Raw genomic sequence first — 18,502 nt, 5'->3', positions numbered from 1 at the left:
AAACCAGTTCACTTTTCACCCTGGACCTCCTTAGAGGCAGCATTGTGTCTGACTCTTCTGTGTTGGCATCAGGGGGATGAATGAATGAGCAATGAATGAATGACCAATTACTGGAGAGCAGCTCCTTGATGTCTGGAGATACAGGGTTCCTGTTCCTGCACTGTGCAGCCTCTTCTAGGAAGTCCTCCAGTGCTGGGCTTCTGCTGGGCTGGACCCTCTGTCAAGGAACATTCCTCATCAATTTCCAGCTAATTTCTATCCATCCTCAGGTCTCAGCCTAAACAGCCCCTTCCTGGCTGCCCCCATCTTAGCACACACTGAGACCAGGCTGGCTGGGAATCAGGTAGGGGCCTTTATTGGCCAGTATACATTTACCTCCTGGTGTCTGTCAAAGCATCTGTAGGAACAAGTGGTCCCTTCTTCTCCATGTCCCCACCCCCCACCTGGGGCACTGGGGAGGGGCTGGGGGATCAGGGGGCAGAACTGAGGCAAGGAGCCCCTGAACATCCAGTCAGCATGACCTCAGGGTTGGGAACCCAGCACCAGAAAACAAGGAGAGGAGGGGTGCAAGGAAACTCCCCAAAGTTTGGCTGGGAAAGCGGGGAAGGGAGATTGCCCTTGCTTCTCTGTCATCCCTGCATGTGCTGAGGGCCAGGCAGAGCTCCAGGCCCAACTCCCTCCATGCCTTTGGGCCTGGATGCTCAGATGGCTGATGAGAAGACAAGAAGTCTCCACCCCCTCCTTGAAGGCCTGCATCACCCCACTTCACAGAGGGAAACTGAGGCCCAGGACCCTGAGTGAGGCCTTGCCTTGTGCCTGGACTGCCGCCTCCCTCTCAGGCCCCAGTCCCTGCTCAGCCTCAGACATATATTGGGTGCCAGGACTGAGACCTGCCTACCCCTAAGGCCTAGATGGCAGAAGAGACCCTGAGGATGTTAATAAATATGGAGGGGCGGTGCCTGGAGGCAGCTGGCCAAGTCCAGGCTGGGAAGGGAAGCCTGGCCTGGTCTACCCTGAGGGGCCGCCACTGCCCTCAGCCTCTCTCATTCCGGCTCCTGGGGGCCACGATCCGGTAGTTGGCTGCATGTCTTCCCCTCTTGCCCCGAAGGAGGCTGGGGGTGCCTGTACCGGCAGGGCTTGTCCCGGACCCCAGCTCTGGTTCTGTTGAAGGGAAGGAAAAGGAGAGAGACCACGTTAGGGGTGTCCATGTGGGGTGCCCACCTCCCCTTGGCCCTCTAGGGGGTGGTGAGACTGGGTGCCTTCTGCAGGTGCAATCCACCCTCGTGTCCAGGAGGCAGAGCTGTGGGAAGGAAGGGGGTCTGCAGGCTGGTTAGTGTCTTCCCCAGGACTTATCAGCCCCAACCCAATGAGAGCACTCAGAACCTCTTTTTGATTCCTGCTTTGTCAAGTGGGGATAACCAGACCCACCACGTTTATGAAACAGCACATGGTGAAGGTTCCATAAAAAGTACAGTAGTTTTTTTTTCCTCTTCCTCATTTTGGGATGGTACCCTGAATAATCCCTATTTCGTAGCTGTGTAAACTGAGCCTAGGGAACAGACGCTGTCTTTCTCTCCTTGGGCTAGGCCACCAGTTGGGGAAAAGGGCTTAGGAGGGCCAGTCTCTGCTACTGGCTTACAGTATAGCCTTGGGCAAGATGGAAGACTTGGGCAGCCACAGTGGGCTCTGGGGCCTCTGGGCTGGCCTATCTAGGAGTGAGGCCTGTCAGGGCTTCAGTTGTCTCATCTCTAAAATCAGGGACATTTCCAGATAGGCTTTGAGGTCCCAGGCAGCTCCAACAATTATTGAAGTTAGTTCCAATGGAGCAATGGTGAGATATGCCCCAATCTCATAAGCTGTACCCCAAGAATGAAAATGAATAATTGGCATCCTTGCCACCTGGAAAACTCCTACTCATCCTTCAAAAACCAGAGCAGGAGCTACCTCCTCCAGGCAGCCTTCTACATGTCTACCACCTCAGTCCTTTTCATTGTTAAACAAGCAGGTTGGGCAGTCAGAAGGACGGGCTGTTTTTCTAGAAGGAGAGGCCCACTCAGGGAGGAGAGCTCCAGGATGGAGGACTGACTGAACCTCAGCCCTGTTCACAGGACAGATGCTTGGACTCTGTTGAGCACCAGCTTCCCACAGGGGGCACTGCTGGGGAGTGGGCTAGACCTTGGTAATCATAACTGCCAGTGCCCTGACTCCATGTGCCCCTTCTTCCCATGTACCTCTGGGCCCCCTGCAGCAGACAGGCATGTGTCGTTACTGTAAGAGACATTCCATTCCCTAAATCAGGGAGCATGGGAGAAGGGTGGCACAGAACCCGAGCTCCAAAGCCCGCCATTATCAAGTCCTGGCCCCACCATGTCTCAGTTATGTGGTTTGGGCAAGTCACCAAACTTCTGAGCCTCATCTGGAATGTGATGATAATACTCCATTGTCACACCCTTGTGATAAATGTGTTTAACGTGACCAGGAGTGGAAAGTAGTTTCACAGTAAATGCTGGATTATTACAGTTACTAGGTTGGCAGGGCTTCGAACCAGTTCTCCTGTAGGTCTAATCACTGTGAGTTGCTCATAAGATGCTATTCTGACATCACTCTTGGGACTCTAGGTTTCCCCTGGGCTCCACTAAGTGCCTATCTGAACGGAGGTGTCAGCAAACCTTTGCTGATGGAGCCTAAAGAGCCAGCACTTCAGAGGACAGACCTAGGGTGGTCCCTTGACTTTTCATTGCTATCCCTGTGGCCCCGAGGGAGTCTTTTGAGCCCTCTGAGCCTCTCTTTCTTCATCTGTAAAAGGTATGGTATCATCCACCTAGCAAGCTTATTGTAAGGACTGGAGAGGATTAGAGTGAATTTGCCAGCTCAGGTGGGCCAGACATGCTAGTTGTTACTATTATCATCATTATTGATTATAACACAAACACGAGCCACATTTGGGTCTTTAGTTAGAGCCTGTTGTGTATGCTGGGCCAACAGGGAGGGTCCCATCTATTTCTCTGTTCCCCACTCCTGCACCTCTCCTTCCAGGCCCCAAGCCAAGCTGGCTTGAGGGGACACTCTCCACTGACAGTGGGCATAGCCCTTCCCAAGTACCTGGTACTTCTCTCTGGGCATCAGAGACAGAGCTGGCTGAAGGCAGAGAGGGACAGATCCAGGGCCACAGTGGTCCAAATGTGTCCCTTCTAGCTCCTGTCCCAATCCTCCTCAGAGAGCAGGTGAAGGACACCTAAAAAGGTGCTGACAACCTGAAATTTGGTCCTTGGTCCTACTCCGTAAGAGGGAAGGAGGTCTGGGAGATAGTTGCTGATGTTTCTAGAAGTTAGGGAAGCCGTGTAGCACAGTGAGAGGGGCTTTTGAGCAGACTGTGCACAATTTCCAACCTCTAGACCTTTGCCCATGCGGGACTCTGTGTAGGGGCTGCCCTGCTCACCTTCTCCACCTGGCACACTCATAGGGATCTTCCATGACACAATACAAGGGTCCCCTCTTCCAAGAAGTCTTCTCCACCTCCGAGCAGGAAGTGACTTCTCCTCACCCACAACCTTGGGTGCTCCCATACCCCGTATATCTATAGATACTGAGGATTTCCCACCACTTGATGGGCAGCTCCCCAAGGCAGGCAAGTTCACCTATCTGCTCTCCAGAGCCCGGGCATCCACCCGGGCCTAGCACTCAGGAGGTGCTCTCTATGGTTCTGCTGAATGAAGGAGGCCTGCCTCTAACGACCCTCCTTCCTGCTTGGGGCCTCAGTTTCTCCATCTGTAAAATAGATGCAAGGTTGAACATGATGTCGAGGCCTCTGTGCACTGATGTGCTCACTGGGCTGTGAGCTGGGCGGGGGCTGGAGGTGCACAAAGGGCAACTGTTGGGGCCTCTTAGCAGGTAGGTAAGGAAGGGAGCCCAGCCCTTTGGGTGGCCAATCCCTTCCTCTCCAGGGCCAGCAAAGACTCCAGTTTAATGAGAGACCTCCTCAGCCTCATCCCCAGGAGCCAGATGCAAGGAGTGGTACTGCCCACCTGGTGTCTAATCTCCTCCTGTGCCGACCCCAATCTGCCTTCTAGGACCTTCTCAATTTGGCCCCTGCCAGATTCTATAGCCTTGGCTCTCACTTCTCAGCAACCTTGAAGAATAATCCCTCAAGGCTCTCTCTGGCTTCTTAGCCTTTGCTCATGCTGTTCCTCTGCCTGTTCACTTTCCCTTGATCCTTGCCCTTCAGGTCTACACTTAGACATCACCTCTTCCAGGAAGCCCTCCCTGAGGCCCTCTCCCCCCAGCCTGGTCTAGAAGCACTTCTGTGCTTCCACAGCTGTATGGACTCACTCCATTGTGGTATATCTCACCTCGGGTTTCACTACTAGTGCCAGGGCTCTCCCCAGCACCCTAAGCTCCATGAGGGTAGGGCTCTGTCTGTCTTATCTGTTGGAGCCTGTGCCAGGAAGGTGCCTGGCACAGAGCATGTGCTCGTCCATATGAGAACTAGTTACCAGAGCCTTCTCTGTGCCAGGCACCATCTGCTGGATGGATGGAAGGATGAAGAATGAGTGGCCACTGGCCTGGCCAAGCATTGGGAGGCACCTTCCCAGGCCCTTCCTGGAGGGAGCTGTCCCTGGCTGCCCGCCCTGCCATTACCTGGCCAGATGATGGCTTCCAGCAGGGTGACCCGTCGGGCCAGGAGCTCCAGCTGAGCCTGCTGCTGCAGGAAGCTCTGTAAGCTAGGAGCCTGATGGGAAATGGAGAAGAGCAGACAGTGCAAGTCTGGCCTCCGAGGGCTCGGCTGGGGAGCCCGAGGGGGAGGAGAGGAGGGCAGGTGCCAGCTGGCTGCAGGGCAGGAGCCTGGCTCAAGTGACCAGATGGGTGGGGAATTGCTGGATAGATGCCTGGGGTGAGGGTTTGGCTCTCTTGGGCCCCTAAAGGGTCTGGCTCTCTCCTGACCCTGCAGGACAGGTTAAGAGGACCAAAGAGGGAACTGCAAGGCTTCCACCTGGGACCTGGAGGGCGTGCCCTGTAAGAGCCTCTGGGGCTTTATGGGGGGAGGGTCAGAACTGGTAGGTGGTGTATTACCGAGAGTCCCCTGGGGCCTGAGCCTGGCTCTGTCACCCACAGTCCCCTGCACTTGGGGATTCTAGCTCCATGACCTACTGTCCTGTGGGCCTGGAGACTGTCTCTGTCACCCATGATTTCTCTAGAGCTAAAGCCTGACTAGAGTCTGGATCCATTACCCACAATCCTCCTGTGAGCCTGGGCTCTGACTTTATTACCCATGATCCCAGCAATGCTGGAGTCTGGCTCTGTTACCCACGATCCCCTGCTCATCTGGAGTTTGGTTTTATTGCCTATAACTTCTTCCTAAGTTAAAATCTGTCACCTCGGGTTCCCTGAAGTCCTGGAAACCACATTACCCACAATGCCCGGAGGCCCAGGTCTGACCACATGGGTGGGGCCCAGGTTTCTAGGCCCCACTTCATCTGTGAAGGAGGGGACCAGTCATTGAGAGATGGGTGGTCTTGGGCTCTCAGGGCCACACTTGCCCGGGTCAGGTACCTTCTCCAGCCTCGTGACTGGGCTCAGGCCAGTTCCACCCCAGGAGGGCTTGGGGAAGGCTGGCAGGCAGGGGCTGGGCTGTCCGTCTGTCTGTCTCTACTCACCATAGAGCCCAATCATTGTTTCCAAGATTAAAACCCTCTCAGCTAAAATCTTCAAAGCCTCGCGTAGTTGGTGCAACCCCTCCCCCTGCGGAGGAAAGAGACAGATGCAGCCGTGAAGGGGGCAAAGGAAGGGGCCCTGCAAAGCCTGTTGGTGGCCCATGCCCCACCCGGGACATGCACCTGCAGCCCCGCACCACCTGCCACAGCCCAGGGCCCATGGACAGCCAGAACAAGACCAGGAGAGGATAGGGGTCGTGGGGGGGGGGCGGGGGCGGGGACAAGGCAGGCAGAAGCAACCCCTGAAGGACCTTTCAGAAAGTCCTGTTGGATCCCAGCTGGATGCTCTCTCCCTACCCCACTGCAAATCCTGCTGTGCTGGAGGCAGGGGGATGCCAATCACAGTGGCAGAACTACTGCCCCAGAGCCTGCCACGGATCCTGCCACAGAGCCCTCCCTGGAGGCCACCCTGCTTCTGATCTCTGTTGCCCAACACCAGTTGCTTTCACATCACCGGCACGATTCCTGCCACATCCCGGGGCCACCTATACTCGCGTTGATGTCATATTCTTTTAATTCACTTTTTACCTTAAATGACCATGAGCCTCACCCTAATTAACTTTACCAGTGAAATCAGGCTAGTTACCAATATTTCCATTCATGCCAAAATGAATGTATGCTGGCAAAATCAGAAAACGTTTGCATGGCATCACTGTTGGGGAAGCTGTTTAAAATGCTGGCTCAGTGCCCCTTCCGCAGCCCTTTTCACTTTGGGCTCCCTCCCAGGAAAGTAGTGTTCATCCCTCCCAGGGTTCTGACTATCCCAGGTTCATATTCTGGCACGTCCTGGTGCCCCGTCCTCAGCCCAGGCCTCTCCTCTAAGCAGCACCAGTCTGCATCTCTGTGTCTCCAGCTTCCAGGCCCCAGAAATGTGGCAGCAGGGCCACAAAGCCCCTCCTCCAAGACCTCCCAGCTCTGGGGCTCACTAGTCCACAGGCAATGCCAGCTGCTGCTCAGGGCTCACGCCAGAGACGTCACCGGCCAGCACTCACCTTAACTTCCTCCCAATCTGTCCTTTCTTTCCCCAGCACAGGGTCCACATTCTTGCCAACACTCCTCATTCTCTCCCTCCTTCCTCTTTCCTAGTCCAGACCAAAGCTATTTCTGGAATGTAGATATCTCCATTCCAACAAAGTACCGGGATGGCAAGCAGAAGTATCCCAGCCCTGACAACATCTGGAGGTCTCTCTTAGTGTCCTTTACTCAGGACAGATAAGTGAAGGGGTCTATAATATACACATTTACACAATCCAACCCTATAAGGTAGTTGTTCCCTATGAAAACATCTAAACAACCGAGGGCCTCCCAACATGTTCATTATGAGCAACCAGCTCCCTGGGACTGTCTGTTATGAGCCAGTTGTTGTGTCCACTCTACGTGGATTGGGCTACCCTCAGGCCACCAAATGGCCATTTCAGTCTGGGGATTCCAGGATCACCATGGGCTGCATATCAAAGTAATCCTTCTTTAAGTATTACAGGAGCAGGAATGGATAACCTTCAAAAATTATGTTAAGCCATCCCCGGCACAGACAGTGGGACAAGCTGACATTATGAGCTTCCCAATGTGTGCAATAAAAGGGCACCATGTCCCCCACAAGTGCTCCTGCCAGGAGTATTTAACCTGCATCTCATCATGAAGAAATAATCTTATAAATCTAGACTGTGGGACATTCACAGAAAGACAAAGTCAAGAGAAGAAAAAGGCAGAGGACCTGTTCTAGATTAAAAGAGACCGGAAATGTGACAAGTAAATGCAATGTGTGAGCCTTAATTAGATCTTGGACTTAAAAAAAAAAGAGCTTTAAAGGTATTTTTTGGGACAACTGGTCAAATTTTCATATGAGTTCTATACAAAATGGCATCATATTGCTGCATTTATATTATCTTTCTTAGGTGTGACAGTGGCATTGTGGGTTTTGGGAGACTGTCCATATTCTATCAAGGTGCACACTGAAGTTTTAGGAGAGATGTGAATGAGTTTTGCAACTTACTTTCAAATGAATTAGAAAAAAGATGTATAAATATATAAAGGGAGAAAGAGTGAATGTGGCAAAATACTAATGATTGGTCAACCAAGAGGAAGGTAAAAGGATATTCATTGTACCAATGTCACCGTATATTTGAAAATTTTCTTTCTTTTTTTTTTTTTTTTTGTCTTTTTCGCGACCGGCACTCAGCCAGTGAGTGCACCGGCCATTCCTATATAGGATCCGAACCCGCGGCGGGAGCGTCGCCGCGCTCCCAGCGCCGCACTCTCCCGAGTGCGCCACGGGCTCGGCCCTATTTGAAAATTTTCAAAATAAAAATTGGGAGGAAGGTATTTTAAAAACCTCACTGTTTGGACTCCATCCCAAATGGGTAGCCTGCTATTTGCATGATGACTCCCCAGTCCCCTCCCAGCCTGACCTGTTCTGTGTTTTGGATCTAAGTATCCAGGGCCTGCTGGACACCCGTACTCACCTGTAACACAGACATCTCCTATTTGTCCATGGGCAGAATTTGGCGTGCTTGCTTCTGCTGTTCTCTTTTACTATTGTAAAAGTCTCCCTTGACTCCTCTCTCCCTTTCACAGCCAAACTTGCACACAATTGTCTCTTAGCTCCACTGATATCTGTCTGTCCTCACTACTCCCACCCCCAGTTCTGACCCCAACAGTCTTTCACCAGGATGACCATGACAGCCTCCTGTCTAGTCTCTCTTTTTCTTCTTCTTTTTTTTTTTTTTTTTAAAGATGACCGGTAAGGGGATCTTAACCCTTGACTTGGTGTTGTCAGCACCACACTCACCCAGTGAGCAAACCAGCCATCCCTATATGGGATCCGAACCTGTGGCCTTGGTGTTATCAGCACCGCACTCTCCCGAGTGAGCCACAGGCCGGCCCCTCTAGTCTTTCTTTTTGCTTCTCCCATGTTGCCCCCTTCTTCCATTCATTCTACACATGACAATCAGAGGGATCTTTCACAAACAAAAGTCTGACTATGTCACACTCCTACATATAAATACTTCAGTGACTCCCCACTGCCCATAGGACAAAGTTCAAATTCCTTAATATGGCCTCCTAAATCCTGAAAGCTTCTTTGGCTTCTATCTTATTCCTTGCCTATCATACTGCCACTCCAAGTATGTGCAGCTCCTCAGGTATTTGCAATACTCTAGGCTCACTCTTGCCCCAGGGCCTTTGCACATGCTGTTCCCTCTCCTTTGCCTGAATACCCTGTGTTTGGTTAATGTACCTTTCAGGCCTAGCCCTTCTCCTCTGGGAGAATGCTAAAGCATCTCCCATCACAGCTGAACTCCCTCTGTCCTGTGGCTTCTGGTTACAGGTCTTTTTTCCCCTATGCCACTGTGAACACTCTGAGGGTAGGGACTGTGTCCAAATCATATCTGTGTCCACAGTGTACAGCAGCAGGCCTGGTACCCACAAAGGAGGTGCTTGGGGAATGGTAGCTAGTTCCCTGGGCCTGGGAGCTTAAAAGCCTGGGCCCCAGTTCCAGCTCTGCCAAGGATTTGCTCTGCAGAGTTGGGGCTCAGTTTCCCTGTCTGAATAAGGGATGAGAGCTTTGATATATCTAGACAGGCTGGCCCAGCCATCACTCCAGTTCCTGCAGTGCTCTCTCATGACCACCAGGTGTCACTGCCCAGCCAAAGCCAGACCAGCATCTCTGAAAGATGTACTGGGGGCAGAGGGGAGTTGATGGGTGGAGTGTACAAAGGACCCCTCTGGGACCTTTCCAACACTGAACCCCACCCCCACCTACCCCCAAAAGACATAGTTCGCCAGCCCCCAATGCCTCATGCAACCCTCAGCCCAGCGAGATCCCTCCCAGGCAGGCAGCAAGCAGTGGCAGAAGTGCAGGTGGACATGGGGGAGGAAGATGTGTGGGCAGAGGCCCTGCTACCTCTAGGAGGCACCTCCCACAGGTGGTCCTGGGTTTGAGGACTGGTCTGGGGTAGTCCAGGCACCCCGTTCCCCTGCCAGGCATCCCGTTCCCCTGCCAGGCGTCCCCATGCAGGGACAGGACTACCCAGCCTAATCCAGCCTTGACCTCAACTTTCCCACCTCTCCTACGCAGGGTGGAAAATGTGTTCTCAGGCTGAGGGTCTCTGAGAAAGGCCAGTGAGGGGCCTAGGGAAGACAGAGGGCCAGGTTCACATGGGTCTACCTAACCCCCAACTCAGCTCATGCCCATAATGGCAGTATTCTTAAGAGGCAAGATGGGTAGTGGGGGCCACAGAAGGGGGCTGGGAAAGGCTTGCTAGAGAGGTAGCAGGGCCCCAGAAATCATGGGGAGACATGGGAGAGAACTCGTGCAGGATGGGGGGCTCCCACGGCTGAATCCATCACTGACCCCACAATCAAGAACTAAGGGGCAGAGCAGGTGCTGGGTGCCACCCTCATCCTCACTATCCAGTGACTGCCAGGAAGTAGGGCGTCCCAGCCAGACTGCATGGGGAGGGGGTGGTGGGGAGGAAGGCAAGATACCATCCTCCAAAAGAGCTTCCCAGGTGTCTCTCCTGTAGGGGTGTCTGTCCCCACCCTGTCCATTTTCTAAACATCAGCAACAGTTTCCAGGTCCCCACATTGTGGGGCTTTTGGTCATAGTGTATTCTAGGCTCCTGGTCCTTCCCTGGTGTCTCTTAGGAGAGTAGATTTCTAGGCCCTGAAACTCATTCACTGCAATTATCTCCAATGATTTTGAAGGTTTCTAGGAACCCAAGTTAATCATGGCATTCTTGAGTGTGTAGTTTCTAGGTCCCCCTTCTCATTTACTCTATGTCTCCTATGTATGTGACAGTTTCTAGGCCCCCCTCCTTCTCATTTTTCATGGGTTTCATTTGCATATAGCAAAGTCTAGGACCCTCATCCCATTTTCCATGATTCTGCTGTGCATGTGACAGTTTCTAGGCTTCTCTTTCCATTCCTCATGAGTCTCCAATGGATGTCATGGTGTCTAGGACCTTGTGTTAGTTATATGTCTTTTGAGTAAAGCAGAGTCAAGGTGTCCTGACCTCACTGACCATGCCAAATGTATACATAATGGTTTTGGGGCCTCCCTTCCCATGCTTTGTGGATTTCCTATGTGTACAGTGGTATCTAGGTTCCCTGTCCCTTTTACCATGGGGTTCCTATGTACCTCACTGTTTCTAGGCCTTCCTTCCTCTGCTTCATGGCTTTCCTAAGTTCTCCTCTACCATTCTACTATGAATATTGTCTTCATCCTTCTCTTTCTTCTTCAGTCAGGGGAGCAGAAGCCAAAACCCTTGCTAGGAGGGGGCTATAAAAGGCAGGGGATGCAGTCTGGCCTGGGTTAGCCCAAACCGCCCAAGAGGAGAGGCAGAGCCACCCTAGCCTTGAAAGGCCATAGAGGGAAGGCGGAGACAGGGAAAAGACAGAGACAGAGAGCATGGGGACTGCTGATAGGGCTGGCCCTGCCCAGTTGAGAGTGACAGGATGGGGGAGGGGTTGGGCTGTGAATTGCCAAGGCTCCTGCCTAGGAGACCAGGCTGCAATGGGGATGTGGATGGAGTGCCCCTACTCCCAGGGCTTAATGGTGAGAGAATACTCTCCTGAGCACCCAGGGCGGGAGGCAGAAGGCAGGGGAGCCCAGTGCTGGGCCAGAGCTTACCCAGTGGCTCTTCTCACCAGGGTCTCCCTTGGGGCCAGGTTCTCCCTGCAAGGAGGACAGAGACAGAAGCAGTGAGCGAGAGAAGGAGAGAGAGATGGAGGCAGAAAGGGAAGGAAAGAGGGAGAGAAAGAAAGAGGGAGAAAGGGAAGGAAAGGGGGAGGGAGGGAGGGAGAGAGACTTAGAGAAATAGAGGCAGAGAGCAGCTTGTATTGGACTAACTGGATAAAATGCAAAAAACAACTGTTTGAAGGCAATAGAAAGTGAAAAAGAGCATCCAGAAACTGGAGGATATTCCACCCTTGACAGAAGGGAACCACACTGAATAAAAGCCATATATTTATGGCTTTTCCTCAGAGGTTACACTCCAGCCCCCTCAGCCTGGCACACAGAACTCAAGCAAAAAGCTTCAGTTTTACTGGTCTGAGGAGTCAGAGGTTAAGAGTTGAGGCTGGCAGAGAAGTGCGAAACTGAAGGGAAATACTGGAAATCAGAGAGCCACAACAGGGGAACAAAATCTGCATTAATTCTCCCCTCTAATTCTGGATGATTGTTGAACTGGGCAACACTCCAAGGAGCCCAGGGGAGAAACAATGGGTTGACAGATCTCAGCACAGATTTCGACAATTGCCCACCACACAGAAGACAGAGTTTGGAGTTCAAGTCCAACCAAGTTAGAGAGGCTTGTTAACAACTAAGGCTTTCTAGTGAAACTCCAGAAAAACCATGCCTTAGGAATAAAGACCACATCCCAGGACTAAGGAATCTTTCTAGGACCAAGAGCAAAACCAAAATGAACTTTCTGTGATAAAGCATAGAACTAAGCTTCCAAAAGAGCAAGGTGATCCATCAGTAATTTAACTATGCTAGAACAAAACTCAACACTCTTCAGTAGAAGATAACAGAATCCAGAGTCTCTTCAATATCTTATCTTGTCCAATATGCAATAAAAAGTTACTAGACATGTGAACAAATAGGAGAATGTGATCCATACTCAAAAGAAAAATCAGGCAATAGAAGCAGATCCATAGCCAACTCAGTTGTTGAAATAAGCAGACAAAGAATTTAAAATATCTATAATAAATATGTTAAAGAATCTACTGGAATTGATAGAATGTGTGACAGATGGAGAATTTTGAAAAAGATACATAAACTGTTAAAAAAAAAAAAGAATCAAATGGAAATCCTGGAAATGAAAATGATAATACTGGAAATAATTCAGTAGATGGAATTAACAGAAGATTGGATATAACAGAGGAAATAATCGATCAACTTGAAGGCAAATCAATGGAATAATTCAAACTGAAGCACAGAGAGGGGACTGGGGCATGGATCCAGGGACCAGACCCCCCTCCCATAACCAGGCACACTGTGCCAGCTCCTTGGGGCCCACCTGGGGACCTGAGGCATGGAGAAGGGGACCATACCCCTCTCCCACAAGCAAGTTCACCATGCCAGCACCTTGGGGCCCTCCTGGGGACCCAAGGCATGGAGCCAGGGACCAGACACACCCCACAAGCAGGCACACTGCCAGTGCCAAGGAGCATGGCAAAAACATCACCTCCATGTAGGTGGCCCACCTCAGCCACCACAATAACCATGGCTGCCATGAAAGCAGCTAGACGCCACAACTACCACACAGATGGTTCACCAATCACTGGAGTGCATTCACACAAGGAGAGTCACCCACAGAAATAAAGAAAAGAAGAGGATGTCTCTCTCCACAAAGCCCATTTCAGAGTGACAAAAGAAGCATCTGCTCTATGATAATACTGGGGGACCTGATCACACCTCTCAGTATTGGACAGATCATCTAGGCAACAAATCAACAGAGTAACCATTATTCTTTCAGAAAGAGAGAAGAAATCTAGGGTAATGGAGGGAGGAGAGAGATTGGACAAGGGGCATAAAGAATAATTACAATTTGTAACAATATATATGCTAGTAACATTGATTTGATCAACATATCTCAATGTTGAACCCCAAAAATATGTATAATCAATTTTGATTCAATAAATAAGATAAATAAAAATAAAATAAAAACAAAACAAAACAAAAAAACAACTGAAGCACAGAGAGAAAAAAGATTTGAAAAAGTTAACAGAGCTTCAGTGACTCACAGGAGAGTATTAAGTATAAATGGAGTATCAAGTGGAAAAGGAGAGAAGAGAAAGCAGGAACAGAAAAAGTATTTGAAGAAATATTGACCAAACTTCTTTCAAATTTGATTTAAAAACAAAACAAAACAGATTTCTGGGTTCCAGTCTGGCATGTAAGGAGCTTTAAGTTGCCAGTCCATCCTAATAACAAGTAAAAAACTGAAAGAAATGAAAAACCAACAACTCTTCAGATCTGTCAGAGAAATGAGACTACAGGCAAACTGCTGCCCTCCAAACTGGAGAGACAGGCAGGCAAATACAGAGAATCACAACTTACAGGAACAGAAACTTGTGAATAGAAACCTCCACGGGAACCAGTTCCAGGGTATGAAAAACTAAACTGTAATTGACAAATTTCTGGAGGCTCAGTGTAGACAAGTCTGAGAGTTAAAAATTCAGGGGGACCCAGTCATAGGCCTCCCCGCCTCCCCAACTCCCTCCACATTTTGTGAGTTTTACCTCAAGGATCTCTACCAGGTCCTCATGGTGAATATCAGAGAAAAATACCCTCATACTTCCAGCAGGGGGAGGAGAAAAGGAACCATTTTGAAATACGCTAGAGTATTTTGTTCTTAACAAGGCCTGTCCTCAGGAAGAACAATTTTTCCAGAACCTAACCTACTGCAGTTTTAACAGATCCTAAACAACCTTGGGCAAGAGAAATACCCAGTTTCAGCTGCCTCTAGTATTCTATGTGGGAGAAGGGAAATGCCCAGCTCCAACCTTTTCTAGCCATTCTGTCCTACCTAAGGGGCAAAAAATATCAAAACCAAAAACACACCAAAAAAACCCCAAACAAACAAACAAACAAAAAACAAACCTCCAAACACTGAGACGTACTGGTGACATATAGTCCAAGGGCACAGACTCACCTAAGGACTGAGACCTAATCACAGTACTATAGAATACTTCCTTTCCCCCACACCTTACCATTACACTAATAAAGGTCTATTTACCACAGTTCTTTTTACCTAATACATCATATTTACCTTCCAACAACAAAAAATAAATTACAAGGCATACTAAAAGGCAAAAACACAGTTTGAAGAGTCTGAACAAACATCAGAACCAGAGTCAGGTATGGCAGGAATGTTGAAATGACCAGACCAGGAATTTTAAAAACCTATGATTGATACACTAAGGGAATTAATGGAAAAAGCAGACAATGTTCCAGAAGAGAGGGACTGTAAGCAGAGAGATGGAAATTCTCAGAAAGAATAAAACAGAAGTGCTAGACATCAAAACGACTACAACAGAACTAAAGAATGTCTTTGATGGGTTCATTAGTTGATTGGACATGGCTGAAGAAAGAATCCCTAAGCTTGACGGTATGACAATGAAACTTCCAAAACTGAAATGCAAAGAGAAAAAAGACTGAAAAAAATCAAACAGAACATCCAAGAACTGTGGGACAACTACAAAACATGTAAATACATATAATGGGAACACCTGAAGGGAATGAGAGAAAGAAACAACAATAGTTGAAGTAATAATGACTGAGAATTTTCTCCAAATTAATGGTGGATACTAAACCACAGACCTAAGAAGCTCAGCAAACACCAAGCAGGATAAACGCCAAACAAATCTACACCAAGGCATATCACATTCAAACTTTAGAAAAGCAAAGATAAAGAAAAAATACTGAAAGAAGACAGAGGAAAAAACATCTTACTTATACCAAGTGCGTAAAGCACTCACATGTGCAATTTTTTTTTTTTTTTTTGTCCTTTTCGTGACCGGCACTCAGCCAGTGAGTGCACCGGCCAGTCCTATATAGGATCCGAACCCGCGGTGGGAGCGTCGCAGCGCTCCCAGCGCCGCATTCTACCAAGTGCGCCACGGGCTCGGCCCAACATCTTACTTATAGAGGAGCAAAAATAAAAATTACATCCAACTTTTCCTTAGAAACCATGCACGCAAGAAGAGAGTGGAATGTAATATTTAAAGTATTGAGAGAAAAAAACCTCACCAACCTAGAATTATTTATCCTGCAAAGTTATCCTTCAAAAATGAAGAGGAAATACAGACTCTCATACAAACAAAAATTGAATTAATTTTTGCCAGTAGACTTCCTTGCAGAAAATGTTAAAAGAACATTTAACATTTAACATTGCTTTTTCAGAGAGAAGGAAAATGACACAAACCAGAAACTCAGATCTACATAAAAAAGGAAGTGCATCAGAGAAGGGATAAGTAAGTGTAAAACAGAAATTTTTTTTCTTATTCTTTATTGATCTAACAGATAACAGTTTGTTCAAAATAATAGCAACAATGTATTCAATTATGTATGCTCATGTATATATCCTATATATGAGGGTGTGTATGTATATGTGTATATATATATACATATTTTGTATTATTATTTTTAAAATTTTATTTATACTTATTTTTGTGGGTACATTGTGTTATTTCAGTACATGCATATACTGCACAATGATTCACTTAGTATATACATATATATATATATTTTAAGTGAAATGAATGACAGCAATAATATAAGGGATGGGAGGGAGGAATTACAAATATTTTGCTATTAAAGTTATTTGTACTACCCATGAAGCAGTATAGTGTTATTTGAAAAGGAACTTCAATTAGGTAAATGCATATTGCAAACTGTAGGGAAACAATTTAAAAAAGTAAAAAATAAAAGAATTTAATTGATATGTTATGAAAGGAGAGAAAATGGAATCATATAAAATGCTCAGCTAAAACCACAAAAGGCAGAAAAAGTGTGGAAGACAAAAAGAGGAACAAAGAACAAGGGCAACACATAGAAAACACTAACAAATATGGTAGATATTAATCCAACTCTATCAATAATCACTTTAAACATCAATCATCTAAATATGCCAATTAAAAGGCAGAGCTTATCAAAGTGGCTCAAAAAACAAGACCCAACAATATGTCTGCAAGAAATCCACTTTAAAATAAAGATACATACAGATTAAAAGTAAAGGAATGGAGAAAGATATACCATGCTAATAGTAATCAAAAGAAAGCAGGAGTAGCTATATTTAATTTCAGACAACGAGCAAGGAAAGTTATCAGGGTTAAACAGGGGCATTACCTTATGATAAAGAGCTCAATTCTCCAATAAAACATAACAATCTTTAACATGTACACACCTAACAACAGATCATCAAAATCCGTGAGGCAAAAACTGATAGAACTTCAAGAAGAAATAGATGAATCCTTAAACAGTCTCCAATATTGTAACTGGAGACTTCAACAACCCTCTATTGGAAATAGAGAGATCCAGCAGGCAGAAAATCAGTAAGGACATGGTTGAATTCAGCAACACCATCAATCAACTGGATCGAATTGACATCTATACATTAGTTCCTCCAACAACAGCAGATTACACATTCTTCTCAAGGCCACATGGAACACTCACCAAGAAAGACCATATCCTGGGCCATAAAATGAACCTCAACAAATTTAAAAGAATAAAAACCATACAATGTATGATCTCAGACAACAATGGAATTAATCTAGAGATCAATTACAGAAAGATAGCTAGAACACTCCCAAATACATGGAGATTAATCAACATACTTTTAAGTAACACAAGGGTCAAAGAAGAGTTCTCAAGAGAAATTTTAAAATATTCTGAACTAAACGAAAATGAAAACACAACTTATCAAAATTTGTGGGATGCATGCAGCAAAAGCAGTGCTGAGAGGGAAATTTATAGCATTGAATGCAAATATTAGAAAAAAAGAAAGATCTAAAATCAGCAATCTAAGTTTCCACCTTAGGAAACTAGAAAAAGAAGATCCAATTAAATCCAAAGTAAGAAAAAGAAAAGAAATAATAAAAAGCAGAAATCAATGAAATTGAAAACAGGAAATCAAAAGAGAAAACCAACAAAACCAAAAACCTTTGAAAAGATCAGTAAAATCAATATGTCTCTAGCCAGGCTAACTCAGAAAAAAGAGAGAAGACACAAATTACTAATATCAGAAATGAAAGAGAGAGACATCACCAGAAATCCCATGGACATTAAAAGAATAATAAAAAATATTTTAAACAATTCTATGCCCATAAGTTTTATAACCTCAATGAAATGGACCAATTCCTTGAAAGACACAATCTGCCAAAACCCACACAAAAAGAAACAGTCTGAATAGACCTGTATTTATTAAAGAATTTGAATCAATAATTAATAACCTTTCAAAACAGAAAGCACCAGGCCCAAATGAGTTCACTACTGAATTCTACCAAATATTAAGAAACAAATTATGCCAGTTATCTACAATCTCTTTCAAAAGACAGAAGCAGAGGGAATAATTCCTAACTCATTCCGTGAGGCCAGTGTTACCCTAATACTGGAACCAGAGAAAGACATTACAAGAAAACTGTAGACCAATATCTCTCATGAACACAGATGCAAAAATCCTTCCTCAGCAAAATAGTAGCAACAAAATAGTAGCAAATAGTAACAATGTACAAAAATAATTATACATCATGAGCAAGTGGAATTTATCACAGGTATGTAAGGCTGGTTTAACATTCAAAAATCAATTAATGTAATCCATCACATCAATAGGCTAAAGAAGAAGAATCACATGATCATACCAATAAATGCTGAAAAGTCATTTGACAAAATCCAACACTCATTCATGATACAAAATCTCAGCACACTAAGAATAGAGGGGAACTTCCTCAACATGATAAAGAACATCTAAAAAAAGCCTACCACTAACATTACACTTCATTACATTAATGGTGAGGAACTCAAAGTTTTCCTGCTAAGTTCAGGAACAAGGCAAGAATGTCCCCTATAACCACTACTTTTCAACATCAAACTGGAAGTCCTAGCTAATACAATAAGACAAGAAAAGGAAATAAAAAGTATACAGATTAGGAAGAAAGAAACAAAACTGCCTTTGTTTGCAGATGATATGATTGCCTATGTAGAAAATCCAAAAGAACTGACAAAAACATTCCTGGAGTTAATAAGTGATTATAGCAAGCTTGCAAGAAACAAGTTTAATATACAAAAG

The 18,502-nt window shown here is 46.6% G+C and overlaps 1 protein-coding gene across 3 annotated transcripts in view; it reads right to left on the bottom strand.

The window, feature by feature from the left end:
• Positions 1-1,033: 1,033 nt before the first annotated feature.
• Positions 1,034-18,502, bottom strand: part of EMID1 (EMI domain containing 1) — a 43,009-nt gene continuing 25,540 nt past the window's right edge. For 2 of the 3 annotated variants that reach the window (XM_063087257.1, XM_063087258.1), the window contains exons 13-15: positions 11,341-11,385; positions 5,655-5,739; positions 1,034-1,161 (exon numbers count right to left, since the gene is read on the bottom strand). In XM_063087257.1, coding sequence (XP_062943327.1) covers positions 1,034-1,161; positions 5,655-5,739; positions 11,341-11,385 — 258 coding nt within the window. Of the gene's footprint in view, positions 1,162-4,638; positions 4,730-5,654; positions 5,740-11,340; positions 11,386-18,502 lie in introns of all 3 variants that reach the window. The other variant, XM_063087256.1, reaches the window with a different exon arrangement.

The sequence above is a fragment of the Cynocephalus volans genome, chromosome 2 (genome assembly GCF_027409185.1).
Source record: "Cynocephalus volans isolate mCynVol1 chromosome 2, mCynVol1.pri, whole genome shotgun sequence".
Classification (NCBI taxonomy): Eukaryota; Metazoa; Chordata; class Mammalia; order Dermoptera; family Cynocephalidae; genus Cynocephalus; species Cynocephalus volans.
This window is presented reverse-complemented; position numbering and strand designations above follow the sequence as displayed.